The sequence below is a fragment of the Calonectris borealis genome, chromosome 2 (assembly GCF_964195595.1).
Source record: "Calonectris borealis chromosome 2, bCalBor7.hap1.2, whole genome shotgun sequence".
NCBI lineage: Eukaryota > Metazoa > Chordata > Aves > Procellariiformes > Procellariidae > Calonectris > Calonectris borealis.
In genome coordinates, this window is record NC_134313.1 from 127,273,891 (window position 1) to 127,299,726 (window position 25,836).

The following is a 25,836-nucleotide window of genomic DNA, read 5'->3' on the forward strand; positions in this document are numbered from 1 at the left end:
ATGTGTTCCATTTGTTGACAGAACAATTGTCGTGGAGAGCATTTACTTACAATTTGGTACTTTCATAAATATTGTAAGAACTTACATCGTATGGCACAGAAAGTGCAGGTAGCAGTTTCCATTTTCACTGTAACGGCCATCACTTCCAAGCACACTGCCAGCTCACTCAGTAAATCCTCTAGACTGGAGTACAGGCAATTTAGGAATTGAGACAGATCATGCTGTACCTTGCTGTCCTTAGCTGGCCATTTTCGTTTCTGGCTGCTTTCTTCTTGCTCTAACCCTCATAGCTTCTTTGCCCAAAATTGCCTAATGGGTGGGATTTGTGCCATGGCGATTTCCAGACTGGAAATGGAGTAAGTCATTAGAATAGAAAGCACATGCATAGAAGAGTCCTGAACAACAAGAACAAGAGTGCACTTTGACAGGGGCTCAGGAAAATACTCAACTGTGATCTGATTTTTCTAGACTCTCTTGTGGACATCCCACCTCTTAGAACAATCTGATGAACGCTTCTTCATGAAGAAAAAGATGCAAGAATAGATCAGATTACAAGGACCTAGAAAGTATTACTTTTTTTTGTGTTATCTATTGGTGATTTGTGAGGAGTCGTCTTTGCTACGAGAAATATTCAGAGGGACGGGACGGTAATCTCTGGATTTGTACTGTAATCGCTTTACCTCCTGAACAATGCAGCTAAATTTGCCATCAATTCCTTTTCCTTTCAGTTGAGAATCTCAATGTAATACGTTGTTATGGTATTTACTCTGTTCTTTAGAAGTCTCGGATAGGAGACTTGAACTTTCTAGAAGTCGCATTTACACAAGGGACTTCAACAACAGTCCCCTCATGAGGAGGTTATAACGTCAGTAATTCCTAATCTGATTTGCATTAGGGAATACATACAGCTCATTAGCAACACTGTCGTCTTAAAGTTAATTACAACATAACAAAATGTGGGACATGAATTTGACTTGTAAATAAATGTTCCTTGTATCCATGCTCCTCTACCAGTGCCAGAAAACCAGAGATAGTGGGGATGATGATCTATGCAGTAAGTATTTCTCTGTAAGTGAGGGAGGAAGCTAAGTAGGCCACCCACTTCCTCCCCCAAAATATCACAAAGCTGTGTCTAGTGGGACGTGTAACCTCATTTGCATCAGTCATGTCCGTCATCAACAAACATATTTTTCACTATCCTTTCCATGCTCTGTTAGAAACAACATTCAAATCTCTTTTCTCTCAGGAGGCCAGGAGTGATAGAGTTGCCTCCCTGTCTTATTGGTATATTCTTGTCAACTCCAATCTTCTTGCTTAGTTCCCCTTTTTTAAAGTAAAGGTTTCCTAACTCTTGTGGAGAAAATAGAAATATGTAGAGTTATGCTTAAACATAAGAGTTGGAAAAGGCAATGTTTAATAAATTTTATAATATTCAGTAAAACATTGAAGTTGCAATCTGTAATTAGATAATATTTTATTATAATTTGATTTATTGTAATGATTTATTTAAATATTAAAGGACTATGACTTTGTTATGTTGCTGTTTTCTGTCCCTAAGTACCTTACTTCTCAAGAGCTGAAACTTCTCAAATATAGAAGAAAAGTATCTGAAGTTATACGTGCTTTTTAGCTATGTTGTTTGTCAGAAAGCAAAGACCACAACAGCGAATTGAAAACTTAGTACGTAGTAAAGATACTTCATTTGGAAAAGTGGCGATTGCATAAATATAGTGTCTGTTATTGTGATTTTTTTTTTTAGCCCAGTTACATAGTTTCATAAACAAAAATTAAGCTACTGATAGCGTACTAAGTAAAGAAAGGTTCTAATGATAAAAAGTTAAAAACCCCCCCCACTTTTATGTTTAAACTGATTATTGAAAGAAAGGAAAATGATGTTAATGCAGATGATGTTACAACTGTTTTTAAAGGTGTAGTCACGAGATCCTGGGTGAAGACCTTGTGGTACGACATTGTGAAATAGAAATGCCAACTCTGAAGGCATTTTGTGTGCAGATAATTGGCATGTAGTTAATTGGGCGTTTTGGAACTGAGTCCAGAGGGTGTCCAAACTCATTTAGAAGTTGGCTTTTCATCACAACAGGTATGATTAAACTCCCTGGGGTGATGGAAGAGAAAATGTGTGGGAAGAATATGATCATCTAAAGAGCCTTATGGGAAAAGAGATTTGGTGTCCCATATTGCACAATTTACCTCAGCTACCTGGAACCCAGGATATATGAATATCTTCGGTGTTTATTGGCTATCTTCCTTCTGTGCATGTGAAAAATTTTTACAGAAGTTGACTAAGCTTTAATATTCTTACTTTGGCTTAGGAACGGGTTAAAGGTTAAACTCAGGACTTTAGGCTAAGTAGTGCTATAATAAAGGCCGCTGATGGTTTTGATGATGTGAAGGCCTGCATGGGTGAGGTTAAAATATTACAGAGAGCCTATATAGATAACAAGGAACAAGTGCAGCTGTGAAACGTGTGAGACCACAGTATTGGAAAGAACTTCTTGGAAGCTTTTCTTGGAAGAGTTCTTTCTTACTGCAGGCATTTACATGCTGAAATCCTTAATGATTACTTCAAGGTCTACCTTAAACTAAGTAGTTTCTTGCTTTCTCAGGGTTGCCCTAGACCTGTCTTAAAAGGGTTCCCTAGACCTTCATTCTGATGGTGTCTAGAAACTTCTTCCAGCCTAAGTTGTGCCAATGTTGTCTTTTACTTTAAACAACTGTTCCTTTCTTTGTCCTAGGGAAAAAATAAATATCATGGCTACCATAGAGCTAAGCAATGTGAAGGTGGAATGTCAGGAAGGCCTCTTCTTGTAGTAAGCTGGCCATGGTGATGCTGAGTTGGCGCCCTGATCCAGTGAGCATTAAACATATGATTAAGTCTGAGGATGGATTTCACTGCTTTTCTATATAGGGGGCTGAAATTTCTTATGTTTTATATAATGCATACAAGCTGGATGGGAAAAGAAATACAAATTTGTGTTAAAAATTAGCTGCATATATTTTCACATGTATAGAAATTTAACTGAAAATTTTCTTTGAAGTCTGCTGCTGCTACTGTTGACTGCCAAATTCCTTATTTGTGTTACTGTACTCGGACAAGGTAGGTACTGTGTATGAGAAAAGCTGGTACTAACGAGGAATAAATAGCAATGGATGGACACACAATCAAGACATTTGGTAGGTTGTTAGAGACCTTTCATACTATCTGACCATGCCTTCTAAAATGGTCAGGTTCTAATACACTGAAGCTAGTAAGTCTTTTCCTTCTCTCAGAGGTCTGTATTGATTTCAGTATTGTGACATACCAGAAAATGATTTAAGTGGTAGATTTTTCTTTCCTTTTTTTAAAGACAAACTGAAACAAATTTCCCTAGATTAAAAACTCTTTTTGAACTGTGTAACAGCTCAAACACATATCTGTTTTAAAATGTGTATTTTTCTTTCTCTTTGTGTGGAAGAAAAAAGAAACATAAAGACAATTGATCTTCTAAAAGACAGGAGAATTGAGGAGAGAAAATGAAGTGGAAGTGATTTTATTTCCTAAGTAACCTAACCAAGTCTGGACTTGCTATATACCTTTCAAATCTACTTTACTCAGCTGAACCTGTACTCATTCAAGCTAGTGACTGTAATGATGGTGACATCACTGTTTTGTTTACACTGAAATCTCTTTTGAGGGCAATCACAACAGAAGTGGTTTTAGGAGAGGTATTGATTACGCCTCAACTTTGGAATTTGGTAATTTTGGTATACCTCAAACATGCTGCACTTGTCCTCTAGTCTGCTTTTTTTCTTAGCTTTAGATTATGAACTCCTCAGGCCTGTGATTATTTCTTCATAAGCATTTAAAAACCACATAGAACAATAAATCTTCTGGAAAGAAACAAGAATAACTTTGATCCTTGACCATATTAATGTACAATAAATATTTAGTCACAATTTTGCATTTAATATCACACCCACAAACTGTGTGGAGACAAACACTCAAAACTTGTAAATCTTAGTTTAGGATCTGCCAGAATGCAGGTTGCTATTAGTTTTGATTTGACCCTGTTGTTCATGTGCCTTATGAGATGGTCTTCATTTACAAAGTTGCTTCAGTTTGTTGGTTTTTTTTTACAAGACCATTCTTACTGCATTCAGCACGCAAAATATGACAGCATTTACTTAATGAACAAATTCTCAGTGTTTTATCTGAGTTGTGCAGACTTAGGATGTATCTATTACTTTATTATTTACTGCTCCGGGGGTGAAATTATTATTTTTCTTTTGTGCTTTTTACTGGTATTCAGCTTTATATGTCTGGTTGTTTTATAAGCATTGACTTTCACAAATAAGGGAAGGGGTATTTATCCTTTTGCAGATGGCTAGCCAAACAATGTCAAGAGCTTCAACTAGTCTTCAGTATCCAATTTTAGACACCTGCAACTGGTAATTTTCTTAAGTGTTAAGTATTGTATGACACATCTTCAAAATGCAACATGTTCTGGCTTTATTTGCAAATGTCTTTGGCTTTTTTTGCACTCTGAACCTGGCAAACAGGTACCTAGAATATAAAGAATGCACAGTTTAGTTGACCACGTAGGAGAAAGTTTCATTTTTTAAATTGTGATGTAGAAAGTACATTGGCAGGGGTCCTGAGACTCTTCAGTTTTTCTGCTATACACTGCTTCCCAGCAGAGAACTCTTCTCTCCCTAGACCCTTTTCTTTTTGTTTTTAAGAGCACTAGGCCAGAACTCCTCTTTCTCTTTCTGCAGCTCTAGTTTGTGTGTTTCTTTCTTCACCCCTTCTTGCCTCCACCCCCTTTTTAACATTTGATACTTACCTTTCTGATCCCCAAGAGATCAGCATCTTTCTCCCCAAGCTTACTCCACTTCTTTGCTTGGAGCCAGTCTTCTCACCCAACCCGGGTGTTTCTCTTGCCTGTTTCCTTCTGTACCTGTAATTGTTTGCACTAGTATTTGTGTCTCTTTGCCCTAATCCCTTTTGTTTGACTTTTGTTACTCCTATTTAAATGTTCTTTGTCCTAGTGCAGCTATAGGAGCCGGTTGTTTGCATATTGCATCTCTCTCCTCCTCATACAGTGATTTCACTTCTTGAATTTCTGTTTGCTTCTGCCACAGTACCAGATGCTCTAATGAGAAAGAAGCGCCAGTCCCCTTATCTTCTTTCCCCTTTCAGCTCCTCTCTCCTTTTCTTTTTCCATTGGTGGCTCCTCAGCTGAGTCTCTGTCCTAGCCATGGAAATGATTTCTGCTTTCTCTGGGGAGAAAAGGTAACAAGGACTACGGAATGCTGACTCCTAGCATTTTCTTCCTTCACCATTCTTAGGGCTCTTCTTAGGGGCACTACTGCTGCCAAAATAATCTCCTCTTGTGATTACCTGCACCAGGTACTCCCCACCATTAAAGTTGCCAATGTTTTCATTAATGATATTCTGTCAGCCCGTAAGAACAGCCAGTATTAACAGATAAAACCCTTGAGAAAGAGTCTACTTCGGTAGAGGTAATGGCTGTTGCAGTTATCCCATCAAACACCGTCTTTTCATCCTGTTCGTGAGGTCTGTGGTAACTTCCTGCCAGAGGACATACTTGCCAGAGCAGCTGACGACTGCAGTGGATTGGATGCTGGTGTCAGACTGGATGGAAGGTGCTTTTATCAGCCCCTAACTTCCTTCCTTGGAGCCCTGTAAGTGCCTGATAGTTGGAAAGAAATTAAACAGCAGGAGAGTAAAGTGTAAAGCTGACACTGATGGCTCTGCCTTAAGGAGACAGGCAATTTCCTAATCACAGATCTGGCTTATCCAACAATTTCTGCCTCTTCCATCCATGTCCAAGAATGGGGGTGAGGTGGGGTGGAGGGACAAAAGGGAGGAGGAGGAGTGGAGAAAAAGCACCATCAGGCCACTCTTGGTGGACCAGGTACATTATCTTATTAAAAATACTGATGATCCACTTCTTCAGTGCCACATGAGCCCTATCCATCTCCTTCCATATGTCATCTGGTGTGCCAGTGACATTTGCACTTAAGCTCATATGCACTGTTGGCCTGTTTCTATTTCAATAACGGCTTTTGGAAAAGGTAGGTTTTGAACATCATGAAGTTCTGGTCAACTTGATGTGAACAGAGGCATCACTTTCTTTTCACTCAGGCAGCATGGCATGGGGAAGCTAGGTTGGCCTTTTCTGCTGTAGTTATACATACGGTGACCAGATGGAATGCAGTGAGCAAACAAGTTTTTCAGCTCAGCAAATGACTGGGTGTTCACCTGGAGATATTGTTCTCAGTATAGTGTGCCAAAGGAAGTATGATGAATGAATGCTGGGCCCTACTGCCCTACTGTGCCTTGGTTTGTCTATTGGGTATTCTCTGATGCCAGGGAAAAGAGTGCTAGAGCATCTCGTCAGAGATCCCTCTTCAGAACCCCTCTTCAGAGATCAAGAGGATAATGGAAAAGGAACATCCTTTAATGCCAAAACCTAACTGACATTCATGTCAGTAGACTCCTTTTTGATGGACTAAACATTCTTCTCACTCTGGCTGAGTTTTTAGAAACACTCTGTCTGCTGTCCCCTGAGGAACCTCACCAAATATTGTAGTTTACTGCACATTACGGGAAGTCCTTACTTTAGATATTACTGTTCTCTGGGCTGAGTCCCCAGAGAAGGGAGAAGTTCTGTGAAGATGGGTTGTGTTCATCCCAATATCAAAGGAGAACCTCTGTGATCTGCTTCCCAAGACACATATTTAGCACTAATTATGTGGGACCTGAAGTTACAATCCATCCCCATTATACCCATGCTGTCTAGTGCAAGATCATTTTCAATGATCTACTTGAGTTGAAACTCTGCCAGTACTGTTCTTGGAAAAGGAAAGGACAGAACAGGTCACAGTTATACTGCAGGTGTATCAAGGCATGTTATATATCAAGGTTATTATTTTTGTGGTGGTTGTACACAGTGCTTTATTTCTGTCTATTATCTGTTCAAACTCAGTTGAGAACTGATTCAGGTCATAATCTTTGATTGAAGAGCGTGTTAAGATTGCTCCCTGTTCAATCAGTTCCACACAGCTTGCTTTACTTCATCTCCTCAGTACAACTAGGCAGGTGTAGCTTACACTAATGATATGTTCCTCCAAGTACAGGTTATAGTGACCTGGTGTAGACCCATGCCAAGTCGTTCATTTGAAAGCTTCCTCCAAGTTGTATGGGTCAGGAGCTTGGGCCTTATGGCCAGGATTGCATCTGTGCCCAGTGCCATCCAACAGTGTGTGCACCTGCTGTTCCCTTCAGGACATCTGCTTCTGTTCAGAGAAAAAGTGACCTATTTTCATCTGCAGACTGATCTGTCTCTGCCAGTGCCTTTCCTGAAAAGCATAGAGGGGACTACTGGTCACCAACCAGCTCTTCTTGCCTACGCTCAGGCAAAGGTCCAGAGCCTTTTGCTAGCCTGTGGCCAGCCTCCAAAGCAAGTGGGCCTCTAAAGGTGTGCTAAGCCTCCTGCTGGTAGGCAGTAGGAGAGGCCTGGTTTGCCTCTACAGCCAGGTTCACATTTTTGTCCGCGGGCTCTGCAGAGCCTCCTTTTATAATGTTCTTAGTCCAGCACGGTGTTTGCTGATGCACGCATTCCTTTCATTTGCTACTTCTAAAGCTACTGATAAGTCCAGCAGCTCTCTTATCTCCATTTGAGAGGGCTTGTTTGAGACCCAGTCTAATTCTGATCCCCTTGCCTTGATCTGTCTTGACCGTGTTATATCTGCGTCAGTCAGCCTGCCTTCTCTTTTACACTGCATCTCCTGTGATCCCAGTCTGATCCTGAAATCTCTGTGCCTCTCTTCAAGCGACCCATCCAGACTTTGTCACTTTCAGAAGACAAGCTGGGACTGGGGCAGCACTGGTATTTTCTTCCTGACACTTCCGAGCCATTCAGAGTTCACATGCTGTACGTAACATAAGCACTAAGCCCAAAGCATCCCGAAAGTGGTCCAGGGTATTGGCTGTATTGCACGTGTTGTGGAGCTCTGCCCCGCTGGTGCACACCGACTCTTTGCATTTAGGGTATTAGAGCTTCATTGACAGCCCAGTCCAGAAGTCCTGGGCAAATAAAGGCTGCCTTCTGGTCAGGCCAGGCAGGGTTTCTGGGTGGAAAAAGGGGCCGTAGCATGAAACTCCCCCCCCCGAGTGTAGTGGGTGTAGTTTGAAGGAGAAGCCCCAGGGTGATGTAATCATGTTATCAAGCATAGAAAGCGCGAAGGGATGGTTCATCTGCTGAGTATGTGCATGTTCAGTCCTATCAGTACAAGGTGTTTTAGAATTGAATGTGTCCAAGGAGGGTGTAATCTTTACCGAGGCAGACAAGGCGAAAGTTATCTCTACTAGACAAGTGTAAACAGCTGTTTCTTTCTAAAAATTTTTACTGGAGCGAAGCTTTTCAGAGGCAGCCAAAAGCATAACCTCGACACTAACCCGCCCCCACCCTTTTGAATAAAGGATTGTTGGAATATTTATACAAGGGCAAATAATATTATTTTTGGAAATGACTGAATTATTTTGGTTACTTTTTTCCAAAAAAAATCAGCCCGAGGCAGGCACCTGGCATGGAAAATTTCAGCTTGCGTGGTAAAACCTTGGCAGAAGTTACCAGCAAGTGAGCAGGGGTGCTGTGCGAGGCAGGCGTCAAACAGCCGTAGTCGCCAGCAGCGCTACCGCTCTCCGTCCGGCAGCGCCGGGAGCTCGCTGCTCTCCCGTACGGGGGGCGCCGGCCCCGCCAACCCGGGACTTGAGCCTTTCCGTCCGACGGTGCTCGCCCGCCCCGGCAACGGGCAGCCTCCGCCGGGCCGGCCGCTCAGGCGAGGCAGAGGCAGCCCGCCACGCGGCCCCGCGTGGGACCGCCGTCCCCGCCGCCCCCTCCCGCGGCCCATGCCCCGCCCCGCCTGCCCCCGGGGGGCCGCGGCGGGCGGGGGCGTCGACGCGCCAGGCGCTGCGCTCCCTCCCATTGGCTGGCGGCGCTGCCGGTCGCGCGCGGGGCGGGGGGAGCGGCCGCGCCGAGTCGGTCTGGGCTCAGCCCCCGGCGCGGTGGAGCAGTCGCGGCCGCCCCATCCTGAGGGCACCAGCGCCGCCCGCCTCCGCCAGGCAGCCAGCCCCGGCCCCGGCTCCAGCTCGCCGTCTGCTTCCCGTTCCGCGTCCCTCTCCTGGGCGATCTCGGCGGGGCCGCGATGGAAGAGGAGCGGGCGGGCGAGCAGATGAGACCGTTGCTCACTACGGTAACGCGGGGGTGGGGTGCGGGGGGGGGGGGGGCGCACAAAGGGCCGCCGCGGGGCAGCGCCGCCCGCGTCGTGCGGGGGGCCGTCTCGCTCCCCTTTTGTGGGGGACGGGAACACGGCAGAGTGCGGCGGGGACCCTCCTCTGGCTCCCCACCCCTCGGCGCCGGCAGTACGCGGAAGCGGCGCCGCCGGTACCTGAGCGCCCGGGGCGCCCCGGCCGCTCTCGCCGCGGGGCGGGGGGGCGCAGGTGTGCCCGCGTGCCGGCCTCGTGCGCGCGGCCGTTCCCCCCCCTCGCCCCGCGGCGGGCAGCGGGGCCGGAGCCTTTGTTCCGCCGCTGGCTGCGGGCGCCGCCGCGGCGTGCGCTCGGCGGCTGCGTCTGCCCCGTCCCCCCCCTTCCTTTGTGAGATCCCCGCGGGGCTGGTGCGCGGCCGCCCCTGGCCTCGCCTTTCTCCCTGCCCCCGGCCCCGCTCGCTGACGAGTTCCTGGGCGAGGGAGAAGTGCGCACACATGGCAAGCAGCGAGCTTCCCCTTGTCCTCATATTGCACGGCCGCCTAGTCGGGTCAGGTGGTGGATACGGTTCCCCGGCGGATTTCTAGTCGTTGGGCGGGCGGGGTAAGGGGGGCGGGAGCGTTGATGGGGGGAGATGGATAAAACTACGGAGCTTGAGTTCATTTCCTTCCCGGGCCGGTGGCTAAGTAAAGCAGACATGTGTTGCCTTACTTCCTGTGCTACTGAAAAATACATGTGGTTCCACAGTTGTAATTTCCCCTCCCTTCAGATGACTCAAAGTCTGGATTTTGTTAATGAGCCTCTGAGCCCTTACTCTGATGTTCTCCTTCAAGGCCTTTTCCAAAAAGGTGTCGCACAGAGACTTGTTTTCAGTGCCTGAAGAGGAGGGATGTGTAGTTTGTGACACAAAGAATGCTGTGACGGACAGAGAAATAACACTGAAAACGTGTGAGTTTTCATCATCTTTCCACTACTCTTCAAGGAGAGACTTGAGTCACATTTGATAAAATTGGCAATCTAATGAAGTGCTAGCTTCCTGTGACATCAGATGTTTAGTGTGTCTTTCCTCTGTTACAACGGGAGCGTTAATAACTTAGTGGTTCAAAAGTCCATGAATTTTGCAAATTCTTTGGACTATTACAATCTTCGTATGTTGGCTTCAGAAATTAATGTATGTGCTCACCTCCAAAGGTTTTGTAGATCTATTCTAGACTGCTTCTCCACTTTCTTGTCTCTGCTCCAAAAAGGCATATTCCTAATTCATGTTAGCTTGTTCAAGATAAATTCTTGGTAAGAGCAGACAGCTTGATAGGTTTAATTCATGTTAAAACTACCTTGCCTCTCTGTAGGAGGTATCTCTTAGCTGGCAGGAGAATACTCCCATCTAGTAAAGAGATGCTAGGCTGTATGGAGCAAGATGCAAAAGCTTTGGGCTTCAAGTGTATGGGATTAAAGTGGAAGATGCTAATGGTTACCCTCAGGTGAATCCAAATGAAAAGAGGATTACAGACTTCATGAAAGTCAATGTGCCCTGAGCATATCTTTGTCAGGCCTGGCAGGAGTCATTTAGGTTCTGTTTTAACAGAAAATAACTAGGGGCTTTTGGGACAGACGCATGAGCTGCTATACTACTGCATGGTCATTTTTGATGTAGGTGTTTTGGACAGAGGTGCTCAGTGGAGTGGTCGAAGTTGCTTTCATTGCAACAGCAACACCTAGTCAGGAGCCTGACCTTGGTGCCGAAGCGTGTAGCTGCAGCTGAGAAAAAACTGAAATGGTTAGAAAAGTGAGGGAGCAGAAAGATTGGTAGGACCTAGAAAAAAGGAATTTCTAGGAAAAACACATGAAGTAAATGACTTAAAGAAAAGACAGGACATGCTGATCTTTGGGCAATTACATAGTATAGCAGTGTTGGATTTGTTGTGGTTTTTATATACAAGAAGTATAATTTTATATACACGAAAGCCACTTTTGACAGCACAGCTTGATTTAATTTTTCTACTCCCGTGCTTCTGGTAGTACAGGCTACCTTCCTGCTAGCAGAGCTTGCTGAAACTGCTTACACGTGCATAGGTTTTTGGAAATAAATGTCTCAATAAGATGAAAGGACTTTGTAGAAAATGTGAATCAAATCTGAGAATTTAAGTGTTGTGGCTTAAAAATACAAAAGCATGATCAAACAAAGAATGTTGGTAAATCAGGTGGTTCTATGTTTATGTAGTATTAGATATGTAATAAGCAAGCTCTGGTGCTTCTTGTATGGAGGAGCACCTCTGTCAGTCAACCCCCTGCCCCCACTGGATTTATTTCATCAAAAGTATAAAATATCCTTTAACCTTGCTTGTTTTGTATTTTAGGTCCAGTCTTAAAAGAAGAGAATCATCAAGTGTTAGGACACTGGTATTTTGAGGAGACTGCTTGGTGGCAATGTGTGCAGGAAAGTCAGAAGGGGGAGGTGAAACAAATCCCTGATACAGTTATTACAACCAGAGAGCAACTGATAATCAGACCATCTGGGATGAATAGAGAATACAATAGGAAAAAGATATCTAACTGCATACATCCGTGGTTCTTTCATACCTTACATACTGTAAGCTGTTCTGCCCCTCATCTTAGAAAAGACGCAGCATTATTGGAAAAAGTTCACTGAAGGGCAACAAAATATGAATTGGTTCCTAGATGAGAAATGATTGAACAGGCTAGGACTTGTCAGCCTAGTAGAGATGATGGGACAATGATATGGTAAGGCTCTATAAAACTCCTGTGGAGAGAGCAGGTGAAGATGGAAGAGGAGACACACAGTCAAATAAGAGTTAGGCGCTGGGTTCAGAACAAACAAAAGGAGGTGGTTCTTCACTCAGTGTCGGAAATTCACTTGGTGGTATACTTGCTAGGTATACTTGCTATATGGTGTATACACAAGAAGTTTTTGTGGACTTAAGGGGAGGTTGGACAAGCATTGGAAGACGGATACATTGAGGTTAGTAAATGGATGAGCAACAGCCTTAGGAAGTCTAAGTTGAAAATAGCTGGAGGTTGTGAGAGTGTAAGGAGGAGGAGTTGTATGCTTGTCTTGTTTTTACTCTTCCCTCAACAGCTACTTATGGTCATTCTTTCTCGGTTTGTTTAAGTAGGAGTGGAGCGTGTTGGTATGTTGCTTTCTGTACTGTGGTAGGTTTGATAGTTACAGTGATGGTATTAAAATGCTTGATACTGCGTACCAGTGATCTTGATTCTAGCTTTTGTCATTATGGTGTTCATTACTGGATAGTTTGGTGGGTTTCTTTGCAATAGCTGTAGGTAGAATTTAAAGGAAAGTATATTGCCGTTCTGTCTGTAGGTACTTTGCAGGTAATATTTTTAAAATACCTTACGTTATCTTAAAAAAAAAAAAAAAAAGTAGATGGAAAACTTTTTCCTTTAGTATTTGATACTACTTCATGTATATCATAAAATGTTCACAAGGTGGTAGGCTGTGCAGTATGGCTAAGTAATGGGTATAAGCTTCTTTGTGTCTTTTTCTTTCAAAGAAACAAATCTGTTGTTCTCACTATTCTACTGTAGATGATGATAGAACTGAAAGTGGCTCATGCTGGAGAAGGGCATATGTCCAGGCTTCTTCTGGCTTTCCTAATCAAAGCATTAAAGTAGTGTGGTCTGCCATATCTCACTGAAGAGGGCATTAGTGTCCCTGTGCTTTTCCTGAAGTTGTCTACGTGGTTGGCTACCACTTTTATTTTTTAACAGCTGCATATGCACATTACCAGGTGGGTTTTAGACTTTCCTGTTCAACAGCGGTTGTGTTTCAATGACAGCTTTGTGTTTCAATGAATTCAGGCTTCATTTGAAGACTCTTTCAGGTACAGCCGACTTCACCAATAACATCATTACCTCAATGCCATCTGTCTGTTCCTTTATACTGATGCATCTTTTTAATGCAACAGGGTAGTGTCTGGTACTCCAGCTTCTCAAATCCATAACAAAATCCGTGAAGGCTTGTAGGAGTATAGGGTAACAGACCTCAGAGCCACTTGAAATAAAAAAACACAAATTGATGAGAAGTATCCTAACTATCAGAATCTGCTGGTAGTTACAACTTCAATAGTTTAATAGTCAAAAATACAAAGTGCTTTTTCTTTTCAAGAAAAATCTTAAATATAACTTCATTTTCATGAATGGATTTCAAGGGAGGGCCAGGTATTTGGTGGCAGCTAGACTGGAATACATGGTTTCCGAACTAAGCTTTGGTCCAGTTACTGCCTTTCAGATAGCTTGGTGACTTTGTCTAGCTAAGTAGTACTTCTCTTAGGTGGTTATTGAAACAATTCCTTTTAAAATATGTTCTAAGTCTTGATTTACCTTGGTGGTACTTTATAGGTAAGAATGTAAGTAGCATCAGTACAGTAAAACAAAGTGTTACAGAATTGACTACTTCATATCTTTCCACGTATCTCGGATGACTTACTGTTTTAGAAATTAAATAGTGGAAAGTGTTCTTTTGTGTGATTATTGTCCACCTTATTTGACATGTGGCTTTTGTGATGGTAAGTCAAATGACAGGTCTCTGAAGAATATGGTGCTGGTACGTATACATTTTTTTCATATTAACATAGTAAGCTCGAACTGGTGTTTTCCCTTTATGGCTGGACAAGGGTAACTGAGGGTATGTTTGCACTGCATAATTGAGGACTATGCAGGAAACTCTCCTCCCCCACAAGTTCGTGGCATCTGGCTGAACACATGCTCTCCACAAGTTAAAGCAATACAGTTATGCTATTTAGCAGAGCCCTAGCTAAATAGCCCTGATGAGAGAGAATTTCACTAGCTTGACAACCTTCCAGACTTGAATCTATGACTTTTGAGAGACAAGCTGTCTTTCCATATTGTGCTGTTTGGGTAGGGTGCATACCTTGTACGACTTGCACCACACAGTGGGCTATGAGCAACGTCTCTGATCACCTCTGGTTTAAAGTACGGTAAGCTGCTATTAAGTGTATGTGCTGGCAGCTTTTCTGAGTTCTTAAAAAGTTACCATGGCTGTCAAAAACTTGATGTGTTACTTCAGAACTTTCATTAGGCTTCATTGCAGTAGTTTTATTTGCTATCCAAAATAAGCTGTAGGGTGTACTAAGTTGAGTAGTTGTTGCCTTATATCCATGTGATTGATCTGCTTCTGTAAGTGACTTTTGACATGTCACCATGATTGTTGTTGGCTTTAGAATATTGATATCCCTTACACAAGGATATCTGTTACACAAGATCTTTAGTGGCCCTGAAGTAGTACTTAGTAAATAGAACTGCTGTATAACTAGTGATTGATAAAATACAGACTATAACTTGAATATACTTGAACTTAGTTAGAGAAGGTCTCCATAGAATACTGTCATGCTTTTGGTATAGCATATTCTGGAATGATAAAGTTTAAGGACATTTCAAATTTTTTGCTAAAATTAAGGTAGATGTCTAGCTAATGTTTTGAAATATTGATATGAATAGTGAGATTCAAATGAGGTTTTTGTAAATAAGCAGATGGAGGAAAGCACCACAAACTACTTAACCCTGTAGGTCAGTAAATGTCTGAATGCAAAAATGAGACTATTGGTTCTTCTACAGATGATCTTACAATGTTCTTAACTATGTATTTCTAAATTCACATTTGCACAATTAGCAGTAGGTGAAAATATTACAACATTATTTTTAAAAAAACGCAACATTTGCATTTAAAAAAATCAGTCCTAACATCTTAGAAGCTCCTTTTTGTGTTACTGAGAATAAACATCAATTATGCAAGCATCCCAAGTTTACCTTGCCAGCATATCTCAATGATTATTAGAAGGGATTATCTGTGTAAGAGTCTGTGTTAGTTTGTGCTTGGCACCCTCTGAGTTCTTTGTTTCACTGGGATTTAAACTTGCTGCAGTAGAGAGAGCGTGTCAGGACAAAGGAAATATGTATTTTAACCAGTAGATGGAGCCATTTTAGTTACATATCAGCATGTCTATTTACGTAAGTTTTTTTGAAAACTTGGTCTCTTAAAGTCTTCTCAGTCATTTTGTCTTTAGAATATGACTTATAGTTATTTTACAATTTCTTTATCTACAGAGTTCTTCCAATAACAGCGCCAGGATTGTACAGCAGGAAGGCTATTCCATTTTCATAAATGTGCAAAAAAGGGTGAATGCTTGTGCTTTATGGGAATTACAGTTATCTCTGTAAATTGTCCAGTGTCACGTGGGTAGAGCTCTATAGCCTTTGTACACCTTGTGTTGCCCGAAGTAACATTTCGGAATATTGATCTGTAGTGTTGTATCTGACAGTCTGGATGCTCTTGTGACTTCCGCCCAGGAAAGGCTGTTAGCTCAAACTGAGATGTTGTTTTTCCTGCTCCAGTGCCTTAAACTAAATTGACTCAAAGCTATGTAATGGAATGGTTGTCCTATTTGGGTATACTGGCACAAGTTATGCCACTCAGCAATGCTGGAGTGCTTCATAACCTTAAAACACCCCTGGCTTATTAATTCTAGCAAGTCCTGTTTTAGCAGAAGTATTCACAATGCTGTACTTATTGTATCATCTTGTATCCTCCTTCAGCATCGACTTTTCTAAAAGGTACATTTATGTTTTTCTTAGTTTGACTCTTTGCTCCTGCATTTGTACTTAGTAGTGTATCTGATAGACCTTCCCTTTCCCTGACTCTTTCAAGTCTTCGGCACTGGAGATTACTTTTGGTGAACGCAATGTCAACTTGAAGAGTAGGACCTTATTGAAATCTTCATTTTGAACTCTCTCAGTAGGTGGTATTTTGTGAGGTGTAGGTGTGTCATCTTGTTCCGCAGATTCCTGCTATGAGAGAATTTGAGATTTCTTGTGACTCAGTTTTTGTTGATTTTTTTTTTTTTGCTACTTATTCAATCTCATTGGAAGTTTAAATTTTCTGCAAGTGATATAGAATGAGTACTGATATTTTTCATAAGATGTAGTTGTGCTGGAAGACATTTAGACTTGTCTTGTTGGCAGTATGGCTAAGACAGTATCCTGAAATACCAAAATATTTTTAAACTGAAGTTTAAAACTTGAAGTTTTGACTTGAAGTTTTTGTAACTAAAAGAGAGTCTTCAGTAGAAGTTTCTAGATTGGGCACCTGTTGTCAAAGTGTTGCCCCAGTTTAACAGAATTTCTGGAGTCTGCCTCCGAACAAACTGGAGCTTCCTGTGAATGAGGCATGTGGGCAGAGGCTGCAGAGAGGAAGGGGGAATTACTTACAGAGCAGTGTCCCCTGTCCCCCCACATCTGATGTATGTTGGAATTCTGCTCTTTGACCTTCTACTCTGCCCTCTGCTACTGTTCCATCTACACTACAGCTATACTACTGAGGATCTGTTAGCTGAGGTCTGCATTCAGGTGGGGAGAACTGAGGGCTCACATGAAAACTTGACTCTTTTTGGGTTATTATCTTTTAACTATGGAGGCATGTGTGTATTAAGAGTGTGTATGTGGACAGCATATCTTGAAAAACTATGCTTCCCTAAAGTGTAAAGTGAAGATTTTTTTTTTTCCTTCCCCCCTGCCCATTGTTGCACTAAGCTGATTTGTCTGCGTTTTCCATGACTAATGTCTACTAAATATATGCTAGCTGTGTCTTGACTAGGATCTATTTTGAGATGAAGAAAAAGATAGCTAAGTGATTGTAAATACCTAGGTTATGGCAAGGGTAATGTTATCCATTATTCCTTGCTAGAAAAAGCTAAGAATTTGCTTCAACGAAAAGTGCCACTTCTGAACACCATGACTGTTTCACTAGCAGAGTATAATCAGAAGACTAGAGAATCTCTAATCAGGCTGTCTTGGTTGTATAACTTTGTTACCAAAGAACGGAAAGAGGTTAAAGCAAACCTGCATTCATAGAGGTGTTGTAATAGAATCTTGTTTGGTGTCCATTTATGGAATGTGATTGCTCCTCAGTGCAAAAATTGTGTTGCCATGTCAAGAGATTCAGGCTGCTGTGTTCTGGATCTCAAAAGCGGAAGCATGTGTGATTTATTTCTTTTAGACAGGGTTATGAGTAAGCTAGTACAGCTAGTAAATCACGTTTATTGCTAGCTGATCAGACTTAAAGTTCACATTTAGAAGCTCTGATTCTTCAGATTTTCTCTTACATTTGTAAGAAAAGGATGCATAGCAAAGGCTAATGTGCATAACACCTTGTTGTACGAAGACTTATTTTTTGTTTCTGTTGTATAACTTCAGTTTTGGAGGAAAAAATTAAAATGTGTTTTCTCTCCTTCGTACTGCCTTCCACATCCATTGTTAGTTTCAACTCCAGCGGAGCTTTGGCTTACCTAGCTCCACCCCTGCATGATTAGATAATGTCTGTATATTCCTCTCACCCCTGCTTCCACCTTCCATGTACTCCGTTTTGCATTTGAGTCACAGTTTCCCTTTTCTTTCACGCTGGTCTATTATCAGGCCTGCTTGAATTTCTGCATGCAGGAATGGTCCCTCTTGTGCCTCGAGGAGGCTGTCCCTGAAGATCAGCCAGCTCTCACAGGCTTTCCTCTTCACCCTCCATGGTGGTCTTCCATGAGATTCTACCAAGAAGATCCCTGAACAAGCTGAAATGTGCTCTCCTGAAGTGCCATGCTGTAACTGTATGTACTGGGTCTTGCACTGTACACTGTACTATTTGTCTTTCTCACTTCTCTCAGGACTTTAAACTCCACAATTTCATGGTTGCTGCAGCCAAGGCTGCTCTTGATTTCCACATCTGGTACTTCCTTGTTTATGAACAACAGATCCAGCAGAGCATCTTGACTAGTTGGCTTACTGATCACTTGCACCAAGAAATCATTTTCAACACACTCAAGAAATCTCTTGGAGTGCTTGTGCTTGGCCACACCCTACCAGCAGATACCAGTGGTTTTAGGCCCCAATGTGTACCAGGGCCTGCAATCGTGAAGCTTCCTCCAGCTTTCGAATGAAGGCTTCTTCTACTTCCGCTTCTTGATAAGGAGGTTTGTAACAGGCACCTAGCACAGCATCCAACCCAATCCATGGGTTGGGCAGAACAACCCGTGTTGGACTGTTCTGTGATCCTTACCCATGAGGTCTTGACTGTCTTGTCACTTGTTCCAAGCAAAGCAGTGTTTGTTGTAGCCAGCCCTTTTCATAGATTGAAACCCGTGTTCCTTAACTTTCTAGCCTGGCTTTTCTCAGGAGCTTGTATCCATCCATTGCAGCACTCCAGCTGTCCCACTGTCACTCTGTAATTCCTGTGAGGTTATAGCTCTGCAACCATGCATGGACTAAGTCCCCTGTTACTTCCCCTGCTGTGTTTGATTGTGTGCAAGCACTTGAGGTGGGCCGCCAGACATGCCTCTTTCACAAGGGAAGCGTGAGAGCCTTCTGTCATGTGTTCCCCATGTCTTCACTTCTCTTAAGTGTGACAACCTTTCTCCACCATGCCTAGTTTAAAGTCTTATTCACAAGCTTAATGCGCTTGGTGGCAATGATACTCTTGCCACACTTTGTCAGATGGACCCTTGTTCCTGAAAGAGGTTCCTGTGGTCATAGCAGTAAAAGCTCTGCGAATAACCACATATTGACCCTCTGGATGCATCTACTCTGCCCTGAGCCTTTTGCTGCTCACGGGAGAGACTGAGAAACACCACCTGGGCCTCTTCACCCTTGCCCACAGTGCTGAGTAGTCGCTCTTGATTTGCTCAGTAATTGCTTTTTGGAAGTGTCACAGGTGTCCATATGGATAAGCAAGAAAGTGTAATAGTTTGAGGGTTGGATGAGCCTCAGTCTTTCCAAAACATTATTCAGCAAGCAACAGACCTCCCAGGACCTCCTGCTTATCTTCCCTGTTGTGCAGTGTGTTCAGCCCCTTCTGCAGCTCTCTCACCTGGCCACTCAGGACCTCAAAGATAGCACGCTACCCTCAGATGAGGCCGCTGCTATCAACAGCACCAGGGAGGAGCAGTGGGTGCTCCCTGCAGCCCAACACCTGGATGGCGACATCCTCCCTGTGCAGTTCCGGGAATTGGGATGTCTGATGTCTGTTGGGACACAGTTGCTTCGGTTGGTGTACAACAACTCTGTAACATGTTGCACAATCTTGAATGGTGTTTCAGGGCCCTTTGTAGCTTTGTCATGTGAACTGCTGTGACATCTGTTAGCTGTCTCTGTTGGCTGAGCTCTGGGAGACGTGCTGTGCCCATGTTTATGTTGTTAAACTATGAAACTTTACCATCTAGTTCTGTTCACAATATAGATCTAAAGCACAAATGTTTATGTGAATGTTTTGTTCTACTTGCGATTGGTTTCTGGTAGACACATCACGTCAATATTATTTTAACAACTCCAGTATTGTAAACTTACTTGTAATGACTGCTATTTTGCAAGGCAGATATTCATTAATAATAATCATGAATGTTTTTAGTTGGCTGGTGCTGTTGCGTTGGCTGATGATGTTGCATAACCTCTTGGCTTCTCAGCTTGGAGGGACCAAACACAACAGATTTTCATGTTCATGTTTTGCCAGGTCATGTGCCATACAACTCTTTTCTCTTACCTTGAAATATTTAATGAGGTATTTATTAAATGCTGTTATGGAAAGGGGAGACAGTTCTGCCATACTGGAGATGCTTCAGTTGAAAAGCCTAAATTTTCTTCTCTTTTTCCCTGTGATATCTGTTAACATAATTTGTTGTAGGTGGTAACACTGCAGCTTCGGTCTATGTTCTAGGAATTACTTTCTTCACCTCCGTCTCTTTTATAGAGGGGTTTTAACTGAATAATGCTACTGGTGCTTACTAGTGCTAGATAAAACTAGAGCATCTTTTCTAGGTGCTCCCCAGAAAGAACACTTGAAAGAAGGAATCCTTCTGTGGGTTCTCTAACTTGTGAAGTCAAAGGACTGACTGCAAGCTCTTTAATTAGCATTCTACACAATAAGGTAGGATTATTTAGACTAATGCTAGATTTATTGCTTCTTTTTTTCTATTTAAAAAAAAACTATTGGAAAGTTTGTATTTAAACTACTGCTTGTTTTAGGCTTGTGATTTTTTTGAGTTTTTTTTCCTTTGGCTTGTACAGCCCTATTGTGAGGATATACTATTAAGCGCATGCATTTCTTTAACATGTCAAACACGTTTCCAGACAGACTTCGTGTATGAAAAAGGAAATGAGAAACTTCTTAGTGAATAGCCGCAGTTGGTGTTACTGTTGGTGGTAAATTTTTCATTTTTGTTTGTCAAATGACTAGAGCCTACCAGCCATGCATTTTAAAACTGTTTATATAAAGACAAACAGATAGCATCTGATAATTATTATGACTCATTTAAGGAAGTGATAAAACCCAAGAGTAGCAGAGATCCTTTCTTTTTTCAGCTTGATTTTTATTAACATTGCTGTGCTTGCCTGCCATTGAGAGATATCAAAAAGGAAGTTAAGGAGGCAGATACTCTTGTGATTAATATTTGGTTGAATTGCAGATAGTTAGGTAATGATAGGATGGAGAGACATGTTTCAGCTTAAAATTAAGTGTACAAAACCATTTATTGGACAGTTTTAATTTTAGATTGTAAATACAACCGAATTTATTAAAGCTTTTCTAGCTGATTTTTGTGGAAATTCTTGAGTTTTGAAAACTGCTGATGTATGCCAATCAAAAAAGGAAGAACATCAACCAGGGTTTTTTTTATTGTTGACATCAGTGTTGCCATCCATTACCTGCCTTAACTGCTGGTGCTATATAAAATGCTTGCAATTACTTTACATTTTTTAGAAACATAACCAGAGTTTATTTTCAGCATATTTTGTAATGTACTTTGCTAGATTGACTTTGCTTGCTTTTATTGAAATATGTAAATGTATATGATTCTGTGTATGGTAAAGATAAATATTCTTGGGTCTTGTTTTATACCCAGATGCTCTAGGTAGAGCTTCAGCTAAGGAAGATCAGTTTACTGAGAAGTTGAGAGTATTTTTCCTTAAAGTCAATAGAATGAACATTTATTTTTAAACTAAGTAAAATTATAGATTCAAGCCTTCAGAACAGGGGACCCCAAAAAGATTAAATATCTGATCCCCAAGAAAGAGAACAAATTAAATAGGGGTAGGATGCTGGCTTAATTTTTTCTTTTTTAATGGAACTGCTGTTCACTAGATGATTTTGTTTGACATGAGTAAAAAACTATTTGTCAAACAAAACATCTTGTTTGACATGATTAAATGTGCTTAAATTATGGTCCATTTATAGACACAAATAAATTCCAATTGTTTATAACTTTTGTGTAGTGCAAATGTGCTTGATAGGTAGCCTGTTGGCTTATAGTTAAGGAAGAAGATGGCTGTATTCTATTGAGTGAAGACAAATAGTATTAGTCTGAGGCTTTCAATCCTTGAGCATGAGTAAATTGCCTTTGCTATGAAGGAGACACAAATGAAGGGCAAAATATAAATAGGGAACTGAAGAAATTTGATATGCTCAAGGCTAAAGAATATACCTACTACTTGTATTTTGTGCTTTGAATGGACAGAACCTTTTGAAAAGACAGGCAAACAAGAAAGTTCAGTGTACTTTTCTCATTGATGATGGGGCCGACTTAGTGTAACCCATTTGGTATACGGGATTTTAGCTAATCCTAATACAGCAAATAACTTGGAATATGCTGCTTTGTTAAATAAGGTGACTAATTTCTCTCTGTCACATTCAGTGGTTTGTTGTATGACTGGATATTTACTGCGTTTGCATTTATGGTAGCCCAGGCTGGGTGTCTGATGATTATAAACTTCCGGATCCTGGAGGCAATGTAAAGGTGAGAATTTGCATGTTAAAACAGTAGTTCTCAAACCAGGTGTACTTTTCCAGATCATATTCTGTATGCTTCAGTGTGTACTTACCTGCTAGTCCACATATATCAGCTCTACAGCCATGTTTCTTTGGGGAGGGGCGGGGGGAGTAGGTCCACACTTCAAAAACTATATTGTGGATTAAAGCATTCACAAATAATTTAACTTCAGCTTCTTGACAAAAGACTTATTTTTTCTTTGGCTATCCTTGAAAGAAATCTGTAGGGCTTGATTACCACTGGTTATACAATTAAGTTTCAAGCAGCTAAGGCTGTAGTCTTGTCTGTTGCTGTAAGAGGTTGCGGTGGAATACTTTGAGTTGAAATTACCACTGGTGCATATTTTGAGTAAAGTCACAAGTGTCCACTGGGGGAGGTCATAGACAAAAGGTGAACTTGGTGGCAGTGAAGGCCCCAGGGAACCACGAAAATGTTTATCTGTTTTCAGAAATAGCTTCTAGAGAATGGTGACAGTATCTCCAGACAGAGGTTTAAGTTTGCTTTAGAGGCTGCAGAGGTGGCAAGAACTGGGGAGAGACCCGGTCAATGGCAGTACAGGTGTCAGGGCTGGGAACAGTGCTATGGAAGCTGTTAAGAGCCCAAGGGAATTGTGGCTGGGCAAGGCAAGGGAGCTGAGTATTTGTGGAAGTGACAGAAAGGGTATCTGTGTTTGTATGCATGCTTGTTTCTGGACATGTAATCTAAGTATACAACATGGATGAGTTTCTACTTAAGAGTAAAGAATACATACCTCCAAGATGGCATATTGGCTTCTGTGTTATGACTTACATTTCTGCTATTTCTTGTCAAGTTCAGAGGATCAATTGTATGTTTGTGGTGATACATCACAAGACTGTAAATAGTTTACTGTATTATGGCCACATTATGATACGGAGAACCTGTTTCTTGCTTCAGTTGTGTCGCGGTATAAAACAGGCTCTTGGGGCGAAGACAGAAGAAAATTTCCCTTCCTGTCTTGAGGGTTACTAAAAAATCCAAATGCCATGAATGGATACAATATGCTGTAGAATTTAATGAGATCTGAACAATGGCTCTTTATTGGTAGATGGATTGTTCATGTGTATGTGTATATTTATCTTTAAGATGTACTAAATTTGAATGGAAGAAGGTATGTATTGTTACAGAAAAGTAGAGAATGGACATGATCTTAATTTTGAGAACTGGTTTCCTGTAGAGCTGTATGTCAAAATAATTTTATGTTGTGCAAGTCTAGTATTTCACTAACACATCATTGATAAACATATTTTAAGTCCACTAGTATTTCTGAAGTGAAATACAGGACGGAAAAGAGAATAATCTGGGAACTGCTTTCAACCTCCTCTTGCTTATATAGGAATCATTAAGATAAGATAGTGATCAAGAAAGTGGTTTGAGTGAGGAGTGATGTGGGGTGAAGGGGAGCTTGGTGGTGTCCTTCTGCAGGATCTATGGCCAAGGTAAATCTCAAGGATTCCATGGGAAATTCATGTGTCAGCAAGCAACAGAGGTGAGTTTTAGGTATGCCTTGACAAGGCTGCTGCTCTCCCCTTTCCCCTTTTATTTTGGTTTCCAACTTTGTTGTAAAGTATCCAATGCTTTTCATGGTACGACTCTCTGCCTGACTCTTATCCTTAACCTCATCTGTTGACAGATGGCCTCAAAGGAATTGGATTGTCACCAAGTGCCCTGTTCTCTGTGAGCAGTGAGTCTATACCCTGTGATGTGGAAGGATTCCCATGGGATGTCTCCTATAAAAAACGTGTTTTACGACTCTGAAAAATTGGTGTGCTTTCTCCACGTACCAGCAAAGATTGACAGTGGCTTGTACTGCAGCATTGGAGAGAAGTTTCTCTTGGTGCCTGTAGACAAGTGCCCCTCTCTTAAAGTGAGAAAGAGAGCATTTGCAACTCTACAATACTTCTGTGTTTCATATACTGCTTCGTATATAACTAAACACTGCTTTCCTTCTGAGTAGTATAATGTCACCTTTCCTCATTTTGCTGTGCTAGCATCTCTCAACTTTGGCATGAATTGCTAAGCTCTAAGTGAAGTGCGTTCCTTGTTCCTTTTGATGAATATAATTTTGAAGCGTGGCTTCTCTTTGATAACTAGACAGAGACCCACAGCAGCTTTCCAGTGTATTAATTCTAGGCAGATAGTAATGAAAACTGAACTGTAAATGATGTCCTGGATGTGACTATTTTTTTGAAGTTTTGTTCTCCCTGCCTTGTGCTATTTGTATTACTGACGAAAGTGCTTCTAAACCCCTTAGGTCCCAAGAAAACAGCTTTGTTAGAAGTACCAGAAATTGAAGAACTTGCAAAAATAATCCTGTTTTCCCTTTGATATACATAGTGATCATGCTTTGAGACAGTCATCAGCAGTGATGTCCCAATTTTGCATCACCGGGATGGACAAAAGTTTCAAAACAAGTTATATGCTTTATATTCTACCTGATAGGTCAATAATCCTATATCAATCCAAGTCATAGACAATCTAAACCCGAAAACTAACTCTTTGTTGGAAGTGAAACAACAAGAGTCTAAATGAGCTCATGTGGTGTTAAAGGAGCAAAGCTCTTGGGCAGTTGGTCATGGAGCTCTTTGTAGATGAGAAAGCTGGTCTTTGTTAAGTCCTCTGCTGATTATGTAAGTTAATGTATTAAACTTACTTATAGCAAGTCGTTTGACAGAAGTCTTATTAATGGGAATAATGGTTTATATCGAAGTTGTTCAGAGACTAGATGTAATGGAAACAGAGCCAGAATTGCTTGCTTTAAACTGAATGATTGGATGTCGTTCTGTCAAGTATTGTAAGACCCCACTTGAGCAACAAGCAAGTTGTCTTTTCATCTTAGAAAGTGCCACCCATCATACAACTACAGCACAACAGTGAAGTCTAGGATTGAGCACAGGGCAATTTGTCTTTCCTTGCAGCTGAGGGCTGAGTAAGATATCTGGTTTTAAATACTTACTGGTGACTTTTTTTTTTGAGTCTCTGTTTGTTACTGTAATAGAGAGAGCCTGTAATTCAAGGCCTGCTCATGATGTGTTTGTAAGGAAGTGATCCCTGATTGTCAAGGCGGTTTAGTGTGGGAGAGTTACGTTCATGGCTTCTTAGATCATGTGTTAGTATTATCCTGTTATGAATGGTAGCTTGTTCAGTGGCTTCCTAATTTAGAATAGATATAATTTTCCTCTGTAGTTTCATAAATCTCCAATAAAAGCAACTTAAGCAGAGGGTTTTTTTTGTGTTGTGTCGTTATTGCTTTTTGTTCATAAAACCTTGGTGAAGGGGATAGTATTTGAAAAATTGTATTAGAGTCAATGCTTCAGAATTAATGTAAAATCTTAAGGATATTCCACTTCAGCAGTGCAAGCACTGATGTGTCTCCACTAGAATCATAGAAATCATAGAATCATTTAGGTTGGAAAAAAACCTTTAAGATCGAGTCGAACCATAAATGTTTGTGCCTTTGTGCTTTTTATTAATACGCGTTATTTGACAGTTGTATTGATAACATCAGTAAAAAAAGTCTTGACTCAAGTTAGTCTGCACCACCTAGAAAAAACATGAATAGTTATCTGAAAGTTTTTTTTTTTTGAGAAAGCTTAGGTATGGAGTATAATACCACTTTGAAGTGTCAATAAGTACATAGAGCTATTAAAATAAGAATTCAGTATTTAAAGA

General features: G+C 41.4%; 1 protein-coding gene across 2 annotated transcripts in view; it reads left to right on the forward strand.

Annotated features, from left to right (window-relative positions):
- Positions 1-9,023: 9,023 nt before the first annotated feature.
- SLC4A7 (solute carrier family 4 member 7) overlaps positions 9,024-25,836 on the forward strand; it is a 95,420-nt gene continuing 78,607 nt past the window's right edge. For both annotated transcript variants that reach the window (XM_075143386.1, XM_075143384.1), the window contains exon 1: positions 9,024-9,282. In XM_075143386.1, the coding sequence (XP_074999487.1) occupies positions 9,235-9,282 (48 nt within the window). In that variant the 5' untranslated portion in view covers positions 9,024-9,234. The remainder of the gene's footprint in view (positions 9,283-25,836) is intronic.